General features: G+C 37.1%; 1 protein-coding gene across 1 annotated transcript; it reads right to left on the bottom strand.

The window, feature by feature from the left end:
* Window positions 1-2917: 2917 nt before the first annotated feature.
* On the bottom strand, window positions 2918-15723 carry LOC146630977 (polymeric immunoglobulin receptor-like). Its single transcript, XM_085355075.1, has 10 exons — window positions 15676-15723; window positions 15149-15478; window positions 14522-14842; window positions 14106-14426; window positions 13672-13971; window positions 11393-11686; window positions 6779-6814; window positions 6605-6685; window positions 6436-6512; window positions 2918-3810 (listed from the first exon to the last, which is right to left on the bottom strand). Exons 1-10 carry the CDS (start codon window positions 15710-15712, stop codon window positions 3703-3705), a joined length of 1905 nt encoding a protein of 634 aa, XP_085211201.1. The 5' UTR covers window positions 15713-15723; the 3' UTR covers window positions 2918-3702.
* Between the last annotated feature and the right edge of the window lie 2315 nt (window positions 15724-18038).

Here is an 18038-nt window from a genome sequence, read left to right as displayed (position 1 = left end):
TGTCTCTTCCTCTAAGTGTATTTTAGTAATTTGTAAAATAGCTGACATAGGCCATCTAGTGGTGAAAGAAGTATTCAGAAGTTAGAAGTGTTAAGAACAGCACTGCCAATACAAGAGTTAGGAGATTTAGGAAATTTTACTTATAAAGCTTGCATTGTAGAAAACCAACTCGGAGGTTTTGTGTTTCATCCTGTTAACATTAAGCATTCATTAATATAAAAGCATCATTAATCCCCTGATTTTGTGTCAGTCCCAAAGCTTGAACCTAATTCAAAATGGGGAGAATTTATAGTCTTATGATGACAAGTTAAAAAAAATCATCTTCATTTTGGGGCTTGCACAGATACTTCTAATAAAGACTAACGGACCGGTTATTCCATTATTAATTAGCTCAGAATTAGAGTTAAACAGTTACTTGTACCACTTGTACCACTGTTTATAGACATGCAAACTGAAGTCCTTGCCTTTAACTATGTAATTAAGGTAATGCAATGTAATTCGGTTTCTGATATTTGTTTGCTTTGCATTGTCTACAGAAAACACACACACACGTATAACAACCTAATTCTTGGAGTCTGCCACTCTCATCTGAACATTTATAAGTGTTCTGACCTGACACATTGAAGCGATTGCTGTCAACTCAGATTTCATGAAACCTTAAAAAACATTTACTTTGTACTACTTTCAGCTCGACTTCAGTCTACATATCATCAAATGTTCTGGTCACTGGACACCAGTATTTCCCAACATCCATAGATTGGAGATCATAGTTAAGGGAGCAGGTCTTTTGAGGGACTGAACGCTGGCGTGTTTTTGCTGCCACTGCTCTCTTTCGATACTTATTGCTTAGTATAGTTACACAGGTTTGTGCTATTCCCAGAACTTATATTTTCTGCCAGGTAAGTTGTTTCCTCGCCTTACTCGGTTGGGTGCTGTGCTTTCGGCCATATTTACTGTCAGCTGTTAGTTTCAGCTGTCACCTTCACCACATATGCATTCACAGCTCACTAGCTACAAAACCAACAAGGCTCTCTGGCATTAGAGCACACCTTTCCCTGGCCTTAAGTACTCCTAATTGCTGATTAGAGTCAGCTGTACAAAAGGGTGGCAACTAAGGCAGGAAGACAGCAGGACAAACCCACACAAGGTCAGTTTCACAGGATAACCTGCAAAGGCCGTAACAATGATAATTGTCATTAGATATAGGCAAAGGCAGCTCTGGCCCTTTTTAAAAACACCTTCATCGTTATTATCTTGGGTGTCTGTAGTACTCATCCACCTCAAAATCTGTTCCCTTGATGATGACAAGGAAGGAAGCAGGAACCTGCTGCTTTTTTATTTTTATGTTACACATTTCTTTACAGTACGCTAGTTGTTTTTGTACATTTTTAATTAACAACAAACACAGATAATACATTTTCTCAGACTCTTATCCTGAGAAATCATGAGGCAATTTTATATAATATACTGCAATTTTTATTAAACATACACTAAGCTGCTTGCAAATAAAATGCATTTAGTAGATTTGAAAAATGTGGTATATCAAAAAGTTTTGAAAGAGCTAATTGAGCCAATAAGCTTACACAGAGAAGCTTATTCTACAGAACAACAAAATAAGACAGCCAAAAGCCTGGAGAGCTTTATATTAATTAATAAACAGTTCAGCATCATTGCTCAAACAGAACAGGTGCATTGTGTCATTACCATGATTTTCTTATGTAGGACTGATGTTAACATGAAAAAGACACAGTGGTACAAATTAGTAAACAGCCCAATAACACGGAGTTTTTTTTGCCATCTTGGTGTTTAGAAAGCAGATAGACAAAGGGACTAGTTATGCAAACAAGCACTCATTTGTTAACAACCTATGACTAACAGGTCATTAGGATATATGCATATCGTAGGTAATCTTCTATTCCTACTCTAATAATCAGTGTTAAACAAATACATCACCAGCAGGGGGCTCACTGTGAAACACTAACCAGTAATATTGCACGTAAAGGAAGATAATTTATACAATATGAAAGTTTTGTCAAATGTTCAAGTTGAAAGTTTTGTAGATGTTTCTGTGTATCATGAACATTTTACCTTTCACTGCTGTATTTTTGACTCCAAATGTCTAAAACTGACATTTTCAGCAAAGTGGGGACTTCTTTAAATAGTTCAAAACAATAAACCAAACAAAAACGAATATATAAAATTGAATAAATGTAATGTTTTATTACTGTATGTAAACACATTTGATTGTGTTCCACTTTTGTATTTGTTCACTTAAAAATCATGTGAAATTTTGCATTATTAGATTTTCACATTAAAAAAACAGCAGATATTTTTATGAACACTAAGCAATTAAAATCAAAGCTAGTAACTACAGATGCAAGTGCTACTTCCAGTTAGGTCCATTTATAATTGTTTTTATACCTCTTTGCCAGAACATATTCTAATTATAGTTATACAGTGGACATGGACATAATGCGTAGACTCTCAGCTTTCATTTGAGGGTATCCACAGTCAAATTGAATAAAGAGTTTTGGAGTTTCAGCTTCTTAACATGTGCCAACCGCTTTATAAAGGGACCAGAAGTAACTGGACAACTCAAAGGCTGTTTCATGGGCACGTGTGGGCACTTCCTGTATTATGTCATTATTAATTAAGCAGATAAAGGGCCTGGAGTTGATTTGATGCGTCATGCTTGCATTTGGAATATTTTGCTGTGAACAAACAACATGCATCCAAAGGAGTTCTCCATGCAGGTGAAAAAGCCATCCTTAAGCTGAGAAAACAGAAAAACCCATCTGAGAAATTGCTTCAATGTTTGAAATGATAATATCCTGAGAAAGAAAGAAAGAAAGAAAGAAAGAAAGAAAGAAAGAAAGAAAGAAAGAAAGAAAGAAAGAAAGAAAGCAAGCAAGCACTGGTAAACTCAGCAACGCAAGAAGACTTGGATGTTCATGGAAGACAACTTTGGTAGATGATCGCAGAATCATTTCATGGTGAAGAGAAACCCGTTTACAACAGCCAACCAAGTGACAGCACTCTCCAGGACGTAGGTGTATCGATATCCAAGTCTACGCTGGCGTGGAATGGCTTATGATCCAAAGCATTCCACATCTTCTGTAAAACACGGCAGAGGCAGTGTGCTTGGGCGTGCATGACTGCCAGTGGCACTGGGACACTAGTGTTTATTAATGATGTGACACAGGACAGAAGCAGCCAATGGAATTCTGAGGTGTTCAGACATACTGTCTGCTCAAATCAGGCCAAATGCAGTCAAATTGATTGGGCAGATGGACTTGTACAGATGGACAATGACCCAAAACATACAGACAAAGCAACCCAGGAGTTTATTAAACCAAAGATGTGGAATATTTTTGAATGGCCAAGTGGGTGACCTGATCTTAACCCAAGTGGGCGTGCATTTCATTTGTTGAAGATTTAAAAGAAGGAAACATAGTAACCGGTGATGTCCATGAGTTCAAGACTTGGGGGTGTAATTGCCAGCAAAGGGTTTCAATCATGTATTAGAAATTAACATTTTATTTTCACCTATTTAATTTGTCCAATTACTTTTGAGTCCCTTCAGCTGCATCTGAGTTGTTTCATTTGAAGAACCAAAATGAGAAAATAGTTGTCTCTGTCCAAATATTTATGGACTGAACTGTATCTTCTGTTGGGTTTATGGAAATTTTCATTGCAGTAGATTTATTCACTTGCGGTCAAGTTTTCGTAGTGTACTTCTACATCTACTTCTTCATAGACGTTACTGGTGCTTTGGTCATTGGAGGTCACCACACCTTGATTTTTATAAATCTAAAAAAGAATCAAGACACATTAAACAGAACAAATGAATGACACGTGTTGCAGAGAAATGAGTTGTGGACACATTTAGAAATGTTCTACAATTACACTAAAGCCAGTAGAAGTATTTCCTTATGGTTGTACACCTTAGCAGTGAGTCAAGTTGTAGTGTGGACGTAGGGGTGGGTTTTGATTATAATTTTTCCGATTAGAATCGATTCTAGCTTGAATAACGCGATATTGATTCATTAAAATCCTGAGTTTTTTTTTAACAATTTTTAAGTATAAATTTATTTTGCCCTGAACACCAGAATCTCAGGTTAAACAGCAGGTAAACCGATTCTGCACAAAGACACAAGGACCCGCCGACGCATCAGAGTCAGTGAGATGTCGGCTTTCTCACCTGACGGCATGTACACGTACACGCTGAAAGCCGACATCTCACTGTTTCCGATGCGTTGGGTCCGCGCTTTATTTTTTTTTTGTGCTACATTCAGAAGCTGCAGGTTTTTGTCTCTCTCCAACCAAAATTGAGTGAACCAGCAGCAAAAGAAGATGCAAACTAGGCTTCACATTTTGCTTCACATAAACATCGTCATGAATTCCCTCTTACTTTGTCTCCACCACGATAAAATCACACTTCATGCACAGCTCTCTCTCTCTCTCTCTCTCTCTCTCTCTCTCTCAGTGTACTTCAAGAAAAGTTTCCCATCTCAAATCTTTTTCTTTTTTTTTGCATTATTTGCTTGCTTATTACCCACCAGTCTACCGTAATGTGCTCTCGGCCACTGTTTTTTTAATTTATTTATTTAGTTTTAACTTAAATGACTTCTGACAAAAAAACCTTATTCCTGGTGTTCAATACTGAAGACATGTAAACTTTTTAAAAATTCTGCAAAATTAAAAAATGCTTGGCTCTAATAAAGCCTCTATAACTTTGCTCTGCTCCACTTTAGCAGCATCAGATAATATTCATATGTTGATTCATGTTTTTGTTCGTTTTTTTTCTACTGCTAATTATTTATAAGGTTATCTGCTATAAAAAGCCAGGCCAGGAAAATCTCCTTCATGTTTTTTTGTGCTTTATCCTCAGTTACTTTGACACAAAGGCATCTGCTGTTATGCTTACACCTTTGATAAAGTCTCACAAGTCAACTTTCTTTTTATAAATATAAAAATATGCATACACTGCACTGCCATCAAAATACTGATTCTAGATACAGATTCTAACACATGAAAAAAGGAACTTTTAACACAGCTTTTCCAAACGGCCTAGTTTTAATTTGGATGCTTAATTTATTTACTTTGCACACAGATTTAAAATTATTTCACAAAAACCAAAAACTATAAGCATCAAAAACGATTAGCCTTCTTGATTTAGGTCCATTGTGTATCCTTTTTGCTAGACAACAGACTGCAGTCATTTTTTTTTATAGTTTTCAACAAATCCCACACATATCTCCTGGGCAATCCTGGCCCATTTGTCTTTGTTGCATCTTTTAAGTTCCTCCAGGTTTGATGGTCTTCTGGCATGGACCTTGGTCTTTCGTTCACCCCACACATTTGAAATAGAATTAAAGTCAGGGCTTTCAGCAAGTCAGTCAGAGATGTTCACTTTGGTCTTCTGGAGGTCATTCTTCACCAAGAGTGAGGTATCTTTTGAGTCACTGTAGTGACCCAGACCTAGATGTGCTACTAACTGCTTGAGGTTGTCTTTCATAATATTCACATATCTTTATATCTTTACGATTCCTTCCACTTTCACAAGTTTCCCAGTTCCAGATGCACTGGAGCATCCCTACAGCATAATCACAAAGTTTTCTTTCCAGAGTCTTTGAGATCGTTTCTTTCCTACCTCTCCCAGGCTTGTTCCAAAACGTGTCACTTTCATTGAATTTACTGATTTCACTCCAGTTCTTGACATTTTGAAATCCTGTAATAACTTTCTACATCTAAAAGTATTTTTCTCAAATCTAAACAGATTTGCTGAAGTTTTTGAACTGTTTGTAAACTGGAACATAACCCAGAGTTTTAACCACATCCTTGCATAGCAGCAGTTCTATGGCTGAATGAAAAAGGTCAGTTTTTAATAGGGCTTATTATACTGACTATGATAGTCACAATTGTTGTCTTGTGTGGAAAAATACGCCACCCAGTGGACACTAGAGGGACAGAAAATAATGAACAGAGAAGCAATTCAATGGTCACATGTATCTGTGGGCTGAAGTCAGGAAAGTTTCTGTTAGGCTGCCACTATAGTCGTCTTATAAACACCAGAAACACTGCATTGATTCTGGTATTATTTCCCCCAAATGTTTCTGTGAAAGTGTGCAAATTAGTTTGTTTAGAAATGCTGTGTTAAATTCACTTGTTCTGTTAAAAAAAAAAAAACAGCCCCACCCTATGGGTTTCACAGGGTGGGGCTAATAATTGTGTCCTCATCTGTAAATGAATGTAGACATAACAAATCCAAATGGGAGATCCAATTAAATTCCAGTTGTCCCACATTCCAAACTAATCTTGCATATTAAACCCAACAAACAGTAAAAAGTCAGTTTTTTTTAATCCTAAATATTCATAATTGAGTGTGAGACAAACATACTTCTCTATTAAGACTTTACACTTTAGTTTTCTTACTTCACTTTGTGCTGCACCAATCACCTTCTTTGAACTCTTTTTCCTAGATGCATTTCTCCGCAGGGAGAGAACAGCTTCTGAAAACACACAGCATTAAATATGGTTATGCTGTATTTGCATGCACATTTGAGTGTAAGGGTCTCTCTGTGCATATGAATATAAAAGATACCTTCAATCCTGGAATGTCTGTACTTATAAACAAGAACGAGGATACATATCAAAAGCAGTACAGGGGGTATCACATAGAGTGCTGAAAAACAAACAAACAAAAAACTATTGTTCTCATAACACAGAAGTACACATTGACAGTCATACATATATAATATATCTTTAATTTATTTACCTGGGTTCTTTTTTCCCAGAGTGCTCTGTGGAAAGACTGCAAGTGAAAATAACTATAAGTGCTCTTAGCAACGTTATATTAACACAGACTGTAATACAATGACAGGAGATGATAAACTAAAAATTTATCGCATGCCGCTCACTCTTTCCTTCCTGTCTCATTATGTAGAAAGAATTTCATTCTTATCTTTAGTATGTAGCAGGTCAAATCTACTTGTAACATATGAAATATACACTGTAAAAAAAAATTGTAATATAAAAGTATTTTACTGTGTATTTTACAGTTTTGTACTGTTTTTCTAGAATATGATTAAATTTACATAAATAGACTGTGATTTTACATTTCAAATGTAAATTAACGTAAAATCACTGTAAATGTAATAAAACATAATTTTCTTGTTTTGTAAATGTATTTGTCTGTACATATGCATATTTAGATTGTTAAAATACATTCACAAATGTATCATAATTTCACAAATATTTGTCCTTTATTTGAAAGATTGAACTGTTTAATTCAAATGTAATGCTATGGAAAAATATATAAAATGATTCTTATAAACTTTTTTTACATCAAATGATTATTATTATCATTGTTATTTAGGGCGATCGTAGCTCAAGAGTTGGCTCAAGAGTTGGCAGTTTGCCTTGTAATTAGAAGGTTGCCGGTTCAACAGTCTCTCTCGTTTCATCCTTGGGCAAGACACTTCACCTACTGGTGATGGCCAGAGGGGCTGATGGCGCGATATGGCAGCCTCGCCTCTGTCAGTCTGTCCCAGGGCAGCTGTGGCTACAACTGTAGCTTGCCTCCACTAGTGTGTGAATGTGAGAGTGAATGAATAGTGGAATTGTAAAGCGCTTTGAGGGTCTCGAAAAGTGCTATATAACTGCAATCCATTATTATTTAAACCAACTGTTAACTGTATATTTCTGTACATTTAAGTATTATTATTCATATTGCCGCATTCATTGACCTTGTTTATAGGTAATTTCATTGTTTAATCACATTAAAATGTTCCTAATTTAATGTTTAAAAGCACTTGATAAAGGCAAAATCCCATGTAAAATTAGGGCAACAAACTGTATTGTCATTACTCAAAGTTATTTTCTGTTATTTTCTGGTATTATTTTGGCGCCCCAGCTGCCGAAATATTCCTGGTTTTTTTTAGGATTTTGTTTTTTTTACAGTGTAGAGTGGAGAAAATAATTATTTGATCCTCTCAAATATCCAAATGAACAGAATCAACCTTTTGGGATCTGGATACAATTGTGTCATATTCTGAGGTAGGCTTAGGTAGCCTGGGGACCCTTATTGATACATGCCCTTGTTGGGATAAAAGCAATGACTGCAAAAGAAGTCTGCAACATTTTTATCTCACATTTAAAACAAAACCCCAAACCTTGCAAATCCTGTTGCTGTAAATACTCTAGTTTTCATTACTTTTGATCCTACCTTTCTTTACTCATCATTAAACAGAAACTATCAATTATTGAGCCAACCAAGCCCATAAAATGAAAGCAGTTTGTCAAAGAAACTTATTGTACAGAACAACAAAATAAGACCTCTGCACTAATTAGTTGACTAACAGTTCAGCATAACTGCTTAAAAACACAGCTGCACACAGGTGAATGGTGTCATCGCCATGATTTTCTTAAAGGGAGTAGTCCAAAACTATAAAAAGTCCAATCACACAGGGTTGTTTTTTTTTTTTTTTGCCATGTAGGTGTTTTTAAACCAGATACACAAAGGAACTAATTATGTAAACAAGGACTCTGAGCACTCATTTATTAACAACATGTGACTGACAGTTTGTTAGGAAATAAACACACTGTGGATAATTCTCTATTCCTACTCTTATAATCAGTGTTACACTAATACATCACCAGCAGGGGGCTCACTGTGTACTAATACTGCGTAGTGTGTAGTGTAGTAATACTGCAGGCAAGGGAAGGAAATTGATTTTCTTGGCTTATCTGAAGGATATCCGCCAAAGGCGAGTGCTGGGCTGTTTTCAAAAGATTTCTGTGTATCATGGACATTTTACTTTTCACTGCTCTATTTTTCAATCCAAATGTCTTAAACTGACACCCTAACAAAGTGGGAAATAATTATTTGTTCCTCTCCAGTTGTTTAATTGTAGATTCATTTTAATGGACAGAGACAGAGTATTAACCAAAAATTCTAAAAAGACTAAGTCAAAGGTTTGGAAATTTAACTAAAGATCTGAATAAACATAATACAAAATCTTAAATTTTATCTATCTATCTATCTATCTATCTATCTATCTATCTATCTATCTATCTATCTATCTATCTATCTATCTATCTATCTATCTATCTATCTATCTATCTATCTATCTATCTATCTATCTATCTATCTATCTATCTGTCTGTCTGTCTGTCTGTCTGTCTGTCTGTCTGTCTGTCTGTCTGTCTGTCTATATACATACATACATACATGTATATATATATATAGTCGTGATTTACCAGCAGTACTACAGTTTTTCTCAGTCGCTTTGGTGCGTTTCTCAGAACACCATTAACATTTGCACAGCAGTTAGTGCATTTCCCAAAACAATTAGTGCAAACTGCAAAACCTAGTGGATAGCCTGCAAAAGCACGTCACATGCACAGAATTGATTATCCATACCTCAAAAGCAAGTATCCATGTCAATGAAACTGTCAGTGCCATCAAAATGAAAAGTCTTGACACCATCTTTATGAACAAGATAGTCAAATGGCATTGTCATGTTTCCACTATGACAGTTTATAATTTCAGTGTTTCCCATTGCAAAAACAATTGGTGGCACCTGAAAATGCTGACGACAGCACTATGGCCTACCTGTACAGCCATCTGAAATGTGCAGTAAAGTCACTGTAGATGTTATGGGAGTCTTGGGAGTAACTGAGACACTGAATACGTACGTTTCACATTTCCATTGTGTAGAAGTGTTTGTAATCCTACAGAATTGTGCAAAAGAAAAATATGCTACAGTCACTTGTGCACTGTAGAATACATGTAAACATAAAATCACCCATTTGGTAGAGCTGTGCACTAATGTGAACAATAAACAGCACATGTAACAGTACAGTAAATCATTCTGGTACATCCAGACGTTCCTGTCTGTCTGGCCAGATATTTTCATCTACATCACAACAGATGTTATCCCTCGCAATGCAGCGAGGAAAGTATCTCCTGGAGTGGCGAATCCATCCTCTGCAGGACCCTGCTGTGATGTCGTCACATGCTGCATCCATGGCTGCTAGCAGGGCCATTTGCTCATGTGGATTTCATTTTTCTTGAGTACTCTGTCAATTGTTGAAATTGAAACAGATTCAATATTGCCAAATACCGTGTAATTCTCTATGACAGCGCTTTGTATTTCTCTCAGCTTTATTGCATTGTTTGCAATGACCATTGCACAAATGGCTTCTTCTTGCTGTGGGGTAAAAAGGGGCCCTCTTCCGCCTCCGCGAGGTTGTCTTACAATCCTATGTGGTGCAGAGTAAACTTTTTGTGAAATTGCAAATACAGTACAGTAACATGTGATGTGTCTGAGATGGCACAGTACAGTACAGTGTATTACTGTTTGCATACCTGTTTTCCCTACGGAATGTTTGAATGATTGAACTGACAGTAGTTCTTCCAATATTGGGTTGCACCCTTCGACCAGCCTCCTCCATGGTGAGGCCGTGATTGACAACATGGTCCACAATTGTAGCCCTTATTTCATTAGGAATCCGCCTATATCTGCCTCTTCTCCCTCTTCCCCTTCCCCTTCCTCCCCGCATCCTCACCCCTCTTCCACGGTGCTGACCTTCCATTTTGTGTCACAGAAGTGTAGAAATGGTACACACTACCTCCCGCGCAGTTTATATATGCTTGCCAATTGGGGATTCACAGGATTCATCCATAATTGACAGTGAACAAGTTGTTTGTCATTGGTTACAACTAAACTTTCACACGCCTCCTCATGAGTGACAGCTGTAATTCACCCGAGATCAATTGTTCAATTTCGGAGACATTTCCAGGAACAATGATACAGAAAGGTATAGGATTTGCTTGACAGATGGCCAATATTTGGCATGTGATAACTAGTTCAACAATTTTGTGTGTGATGACTCAAGCAATGGATGTATGACTATTAGTTTTATTGGGAACGACTATTCAGCATCCATAGGTATGATTACTTTTGACTGACATGACATAAGCAAATGGAAATGTCAGAAAGCAGCAGGGAAATGTATGGAAGCAACTGATTCATGTCCAAAATCATTTGCAGTTTGTTCAGAGAGAGGAGAAATTGCTACTATGATGTGCACAAATGACTGAGTGTTGTGGAGGTTGAACTAATAGTTATGAGAATTTCAATTCTGATCTGAGAAACGCACCAAAGCGACTGAGAAAAACTGTAAGTAGGGCTCAGTTATTGTTTTGTGTATTTTATTATTTTATTTTTTGGGTGGGTAGCACTGGGCTAACAGTTTTTATTTGATCACACCTCGGACAACTGTATGATCACCTACACTCTGTTTCCATAATGGAGCTCTAACAAACACATATCCTACAAACACATTTATTGTATTATCATAGTGTGTACAAAAGTGTATAACATACCTGACAACTGAATCTTGGTGTAGTTTCCAACTCTCCACTGTGAGTCTGACCCACACCAGTATGTCCCAGCATCAGCTGCTTCCAGCTTTGAGATTATCACAATCAAAGTGCTGGAAGAAGCATCTTGTAGTGTGAATCTGCTTTGATTCTTTAGCATATCTGTGCAGTTGTTTCGGTGGTCTCCCTTACAGAGAAACTTCCTGTTATCCCGGTATTGTGAAGGATAAGGACACTGCAAAGTTAGTGGATGCCCCACAGTACCATTTATTTTAGCTGATTTGACACAGCAGAACTCTGTATGAATGAAAGAAAAAGGTTATTTCAGAATCATCAAATATTCAACTGATGTAATGAAAACATTCAGATCAGAGTTTCTTTGAACACCACAAAGGTAATACCCTGAATCCTCTTAGCTCAAGCTGGTGATGTTTATGTATGTAATTTTTTTTTTTTTACTTTTTATCATCATAAAGTCTGAATCGTCCATTTTTCTTGTTATAAGAGGTGATTAGTGCCTGTTTCCTCTGCAGATGGCTGTTCTGGTACTGAGGCTCATACAGACAACTAATGGATACTGAATATCCCTGATAATTCAGAATTTTAGTGTCACAGCAGTGGTCTGTCAACAGGGGTAAAAGCATCAGAAGACATATTACACCCATTAAACAGTTGTATATAAAACTTAAGGATTTCATATTTAACTCATTGAACAACTTCATATTTGTAAACTTGTGACAGTTTTCCATCATTTGATGCTCATATAGTGCTTTAAATTTTACAGCACAGAAACAGATAATCCTGAACAAGCAGAAACTTTCTATGAATTCCCATTAACTGTAACTCAGTGTCAAACTGAATTTTACTAAGTCTTTGTTTACCTTTTACTAATTTCAGCTTGACATCAGTGTAGATATCTTCTGAACAGAGACTTGGAGGAGAGAGACCTAATATTTAATAATCCACATTCCACTGTTTTACTCTTTGGTTCAGATGTGGATACTGTATTGTTCTTTCTTTGTGATTTTTTACGTTAAGGTTGTTTATTGCTGGTTTTTAGTTTCTTTTTTGTCTGTTTGGAAGCTGACACAGTCTCAATGGAGATGGGTTTTTGGGGGGGGTAGCAGGAGGAGAGACGCTGCAGAGAGGCGTGTAAGACTGCAACTCTGCTTCCTGGTCCCAACTCTGGATAGTCATATTTTGGGGGGTTTAATAAATTTGTCCATATTTCTAGAAATGAGAGCTGCGCCATCTGAAGTGGGATGGATGCCGTCTCTCCTAACAAGACCAGGTTTCCTCCAGAAGGTTTGCCAATTATCTATGAAGCCCACATCGTTTCTTGGACACCACTCAGACAGCCAGCAATTTAAGGAGAACATGCGGCTAAACATGTCACTCCTGGTCTGATTGGGGAGGGGACCAGAGAAAACTACAGAGTCCAACATTGTTTTGGCAAAGTTACACACCGATTCAATATTGACTTTAGTGACCTCCGATTGGCGTAACTGGGTGCCATTACTGCCGACGTATATTATGATTTTACTGTATTTATGTTTACCCTTAGCCGGCAGGTTTACATTTCCCTCAATGTTGCCTGCTCTGGCCCCTGGAAAACAATATGAAATATAGAGTGTGGAAAATAATTATTTGATCCTCTGCAATATCCAAATGAACAGAATCAACTTTTTGGGATCTGGATACAATTGTGTGTCATATTCCGAGGTAGGCTTAGGTAGCCTGGGGACCCTTACTAGATACATGCCCTTGTGGGGATAAAAGCAATGTAGAAGTTATAGTTTTTACAAGATTTTCTACTGTAGGAGATACAGTTTTTCCAGGAGTTTTTATTGTAGAAGGTACAGTGCTGGTATGCTGCAGAAAGACTGTTGGAGAAAAAACCCTCTTAGTTCTCTTAGAAACTTTATTTTAACACAAGAATCACGTTTTAGTAGAATGACTAGTGCAGAGGGTCCTACCCTAAAAATCTTAAACTATTCACACAACTGAAATTAGATTATTAATTAATGACATAATTAATTAATTTAGTCATTTATGTAGCAAACCATCCAGTAAAGAAGATAAAAAAAAAACTGGCCTCTAGTTCTGTTTGGCATATATTCTGTGCTTTGTGTGAAACACTATGAGGGCAGAGTTGTCATAATTCTATCACACTACAAACAACTGAATCACCAGCCGCAGTGTATGCTTTAAAAGCAGTGTAAAAAAAGCATGTAACTCATAGCTCTGTCTATTTTTCCTTTATTAAAATGTGTTCATCTCACCGACTGACAGCTGAATCTTGGTGTAGTTTCCAACTCTCCACTGTGAGTCTGACCCACACCAGTATGTCCCAGCATCATCCTCTTGTATCTTTGTGATCGTCACTGAGAAAGAGTTGGAATAAATATCATCTTGTAGTGCAAATCTGTTTTGACTCGTCACCATGTCTCTGCAACTGTTGCGGTGGTCTCCCTTACAGAGGAACTTCCTGTTATCCTGATGTTGTTGAGGATAAGGGCACTGCAGAGTTAGTGGCTGTCCAACAGTACCTGTTATTTTAGTTGACCTGACACAGCACCACTCTGTCAGATGGAAAGAGAAAAACTATTTACGATTCAAAAATATTAAACTTTCAGAAAGACTTTTTTTTTTTTTTTTTTTCGAAGAAGCTGTTTTCTTTTGGTTGGTATAATGAGATATTACTATGACCTCTCACCTTTGACTCTTAGCTCAACAGCAGAGAAAACATCATGGTCAGAGTTTGTTTGAACACCACAAAGGTAATGCCCTGAATCACTTTGGGTCAAGCTGCTAATTGTCACTGTGAATATTCCTGACATTTTTACATCATTAAGTCTGAAGCGACCATTTTCTCTGTTGTTAGAGGTGATTAGTGCATCCTGCAGACATGTGGAGGGCTGGTTTCCTCTGCAGATGTACTTCAGGCTGTTCTGGTACTGATTCTCATGAGGACAATTGATGGACTCAGAGTATCCCTCATAACTTTCAATATTGGTCACAGTATCACAGCAGCGGTCTGTCAAAAAGACAAATGTATTAATTTTACAGAGTTTGTAAAATGTATTAGTTTTCTGTCAGCTGATATAATGAGATGTTACTATGACCTCTCACCTTTAACTTTCAGCTCAAAAGCACAGAAAAGATGCAGGTCAGAGTTTCTTTGGATGCCACAGAGGTAACGCCCTGAATCACTTTGGGTCAAACTGCTAATCTTTGTTGTGAGTTGTGTTGACATATTTTCTTCGTCAAATCTGAATCGCCCATTTTGTTTGTTGTAAGAGGTGATTAGTGCCTGTTGCAGACACATGGAGGGCCGTGTTCCTCTGCAGATGTACTTCAGGCTGTTCTGGTACTGGGACTCATACAGACAACTGAAGGACACTGAATATCCTGCATAACTTTCAACTTCTTTCACACTGTTACAGCAGCTGTCTGTCAAAAAGATCAACAGCATTAGAAAACACGCTACAGCCAATACAGATATGATGTTTTATTTAATTAGCTTGCTGCAACAAAATTGTATGTAATGGATCTTAAAAAAACCTGAACTAAACTGAAACATTGATAATGGCTAAAACTGAGGTGCAGGTCATATTTATAGCATTTAATGCAAGTAATGTTCTATCAGTTATATTTTTGTCTGTCGTTACATTGGAACCTATACAATAACAACGGGTTTGTACATATGATTTTACCTCAATTCAACATAAAATTCGATTTTGGGAAAGGTTTATTTACCTTGGACTAATTTCAGCTCGACTTCGGTGTAGATATCTATTCCAAATATGGTCACTCCACACCAGTATTTCCCAGTATCCACAGAACGAAGGTCAGAGATGCTCGTTGTGAAGATTCGTGCTGTTTTGTCATCATGGATCCTGTATTTGCTTGTCACTGGATTTGATGTTGTAATAAGAACATCATCATTGCTGCCACAGTCATTCTTACACAAGTACTTCTCATAAGACTCGTAACCCTGATCATAGGAGCAGGAAACTTTAACCGCACTCCCCACATATCCAGTTACATGGATCACCCCTACTGCACTGGTCACACACCTCAGAGCAACTGGAAAAAGAATGTAAAAGTCAACATGGTAGGTTTCATACTAACAATGTTAGTGCTGTATAACGAAATTACCAAGACTGAAAAAGCGTTTGGCCTACTGCTCCTAAATTACTAGAAGAGATATGTGTACTACTTAGTCTACATCAGCCTTTATATGGTCTTCATATTTTAGTTATTTACCAGTTTAAACAACTTACTGCAAAAGGTGAACAGCAGGTTTTGAAGTCTCCTCATCTTTGCTTCAGTTTGTCCATATAGAGACTTGACAGGAAATTCTCTCAGGTTTAAAAAAAATCATGCCAACAATAGGTGTCATTTAACGCCATAGTAATGTGAAGGGAGGGGTAGAGCTGGACCATCAACACAGATGAGGTGGAGCATTCTTAGTTGGGCTTACACATTCCATCTAGTGGTTAAAGAAGATTTCACAAGCTTTCCATAATAGCATAGGATTGAATAGAATAGCCCTTTATTGTCATTGTACACACTGTTCCAAAAAATAGTAATGTCAAATTATTTTACTGTGTATTTTACAGTTGTGTACTGTTTTTCTAGAATATCATGACATTTACATAAGTAGACTGTGATCTGACACGTCAGATGTAAAATAACATAACATCACTGTAAATGTAATAAAACACAATTTACTTGTTTGTTAAATATATTTTGTTGTACATATGCATATTTAGATTGTAAAAATACATCCAGAAATGTCTCCCATCAGGCCTTGGGACATGTGCTGCTGTTCAGATGTTCTTGTTTTATTGTTTATGGTTACGTTACTTTTAACTGTTATCTTGAATGTTATGTTTACGCCGTGGTGCAGCGTCACTGACAGTTGTTGTTTTGTAGAGAGAGTGCTGTACCATGAGTGACTTCTGTTGTGCTGTTGCTGAACCTTGAGGCATATTGTAGCACTGGCAAGCGTTTTAATAAAGAGCTCCCCCTACCAGCTAGGGGTTAAATAACAAGCTCAATCTCTTTCTGTGAGCTTCTTTGTTAAGATTTCTCTGCATGCCACAATGTAAAACATTGCACGGACACGCTATGCTAATGATATATTTTGAAAAAGAAATGTAGAGGTAGGAATTGTAATTATTATAAATAACATGACGCTAAGCATTGGCCAATGAATGTGAACTAACAACAACAAGGTTGCGGGTATGGCTGCGACCATAGGAAAAAACCCTAATATGAAGGTATTTTACTGTGCATTTTACAGTAATCTTCTGTTCTTCTAGAATATCATTAAAGTTACGTAAATAGACTTTGACTTCACATTTTGAATGTCAAATCCCATGTCAAATTAGCGCAACAAACTCTATTTTCATTACTGAAAATAACTGTATTTTTATGGGACAGTTATTTTCTGTTATTTTACGGTCGTATTTTGGCGCCCCAGCTGCCGGAATATTACCGTTTTTTTAAGATGTTTTTTTCCCCCCTATTTATAGATGATTTCATTGTTTAATCACATTAACATGTTCCTGATTTAATGTTTAGCGGCACTTGAAAAAGGCGAGATCCCATGTCAAATTAGCGCAACTAATTGTATTTTCATTACTGGAAATAACCGTATTTTTATGGGGAGTTATTTTCTGTTATTTCACGGTCGTATTTTGGCGCCCCAGCTGCCGGAATATTACCGTTGTTTCAGGATGGGTTTTTTTAACAGTGCATGTACAATGAAATTGTAAAATTGTGTGTGTGCCACACCAACCATGCCGGCATAAAATATAAATAGTAGACAGCAGGAATCCCTTTTTAAAGAGAGAGCTATTAAAACAAACTACCACTTTACTGCTAAGTAAAAGACACACAGAAAAAATTAATAAAAGTTCAAGTATGAAATTGGTCAAAGTCCGAAGCGCTCCCTCTGACTGCCTACTGCCCCCAAACCCTGTTCCAGCCAGATGATTTCAGCTGGCTTCAGACTGGTATTAAATACTTGGGCATTACATTCCCCCCTTTGATATCTAACATGTTTCAGGCTAATTTTGAACCTCTATTGGACAAGTTCAGAACCAACATAATTAGATGGTCCCCTTTGTTTCTCACCCTTTTGGGCAAAGTTAACATCATTAAAATGAACTGTGCCCAAAAGGGTGAGAATGTAATTACTTACTACAAACACTACAAACACTCCTGCTAAAAATCCCATCAAAATATTTCCATCAATTTGACAAGTAATGTCCTAGTATAAAGCTTAAAAGGCTACATCAACCAGTCAAGTCGGGCGGCCTGGGGGTTCCATATTTACTGTTTCACCATTATGCTTTCATTCTGAGACACATGGTTCACTGGGCCCTCCCTCTACAAGTAGTCTGCAAAGACTGTGTGTGTTCCAGAGTGCTCTGGCATACACACACATCCTTAGGTCATTAGAGAGGTTGTACCTTCTCTTTCAGATGTAAACTGTACATGTTCATGGCATAATTACCATGTTTTTCTTACACAGAAAACAACCAGTGATTTACACGTCATGAGAAAATAAACATATTGCAGTGAATCTTCTATTGTTACTCTAATAATGGTCATCCATCCATTGTGTTCCGCTTAT

Source organism: Diplotaxodon limnothrissa, linkage group LG6 (assembly GCF_057381915.1).
Source record: "Diplotaxodon limnothrissa isolate DT_005_m linkage group LG6, D_limnothrissa_male_GT1.1, whole genome shotgun sequence".
Taxonomy (NCBI): Eukaryota; Metazoa; Chordata; class Actinopteri; order Cichliformes; family Cichlidae; genus Diplotaxodon; species Diplotaxodon limnothrissa.
The sequence above is the reverse complement of the archived record's forward strand: the minus strand, read 5'-3'. Positions and strand labels throughout refer to the sequence as shown.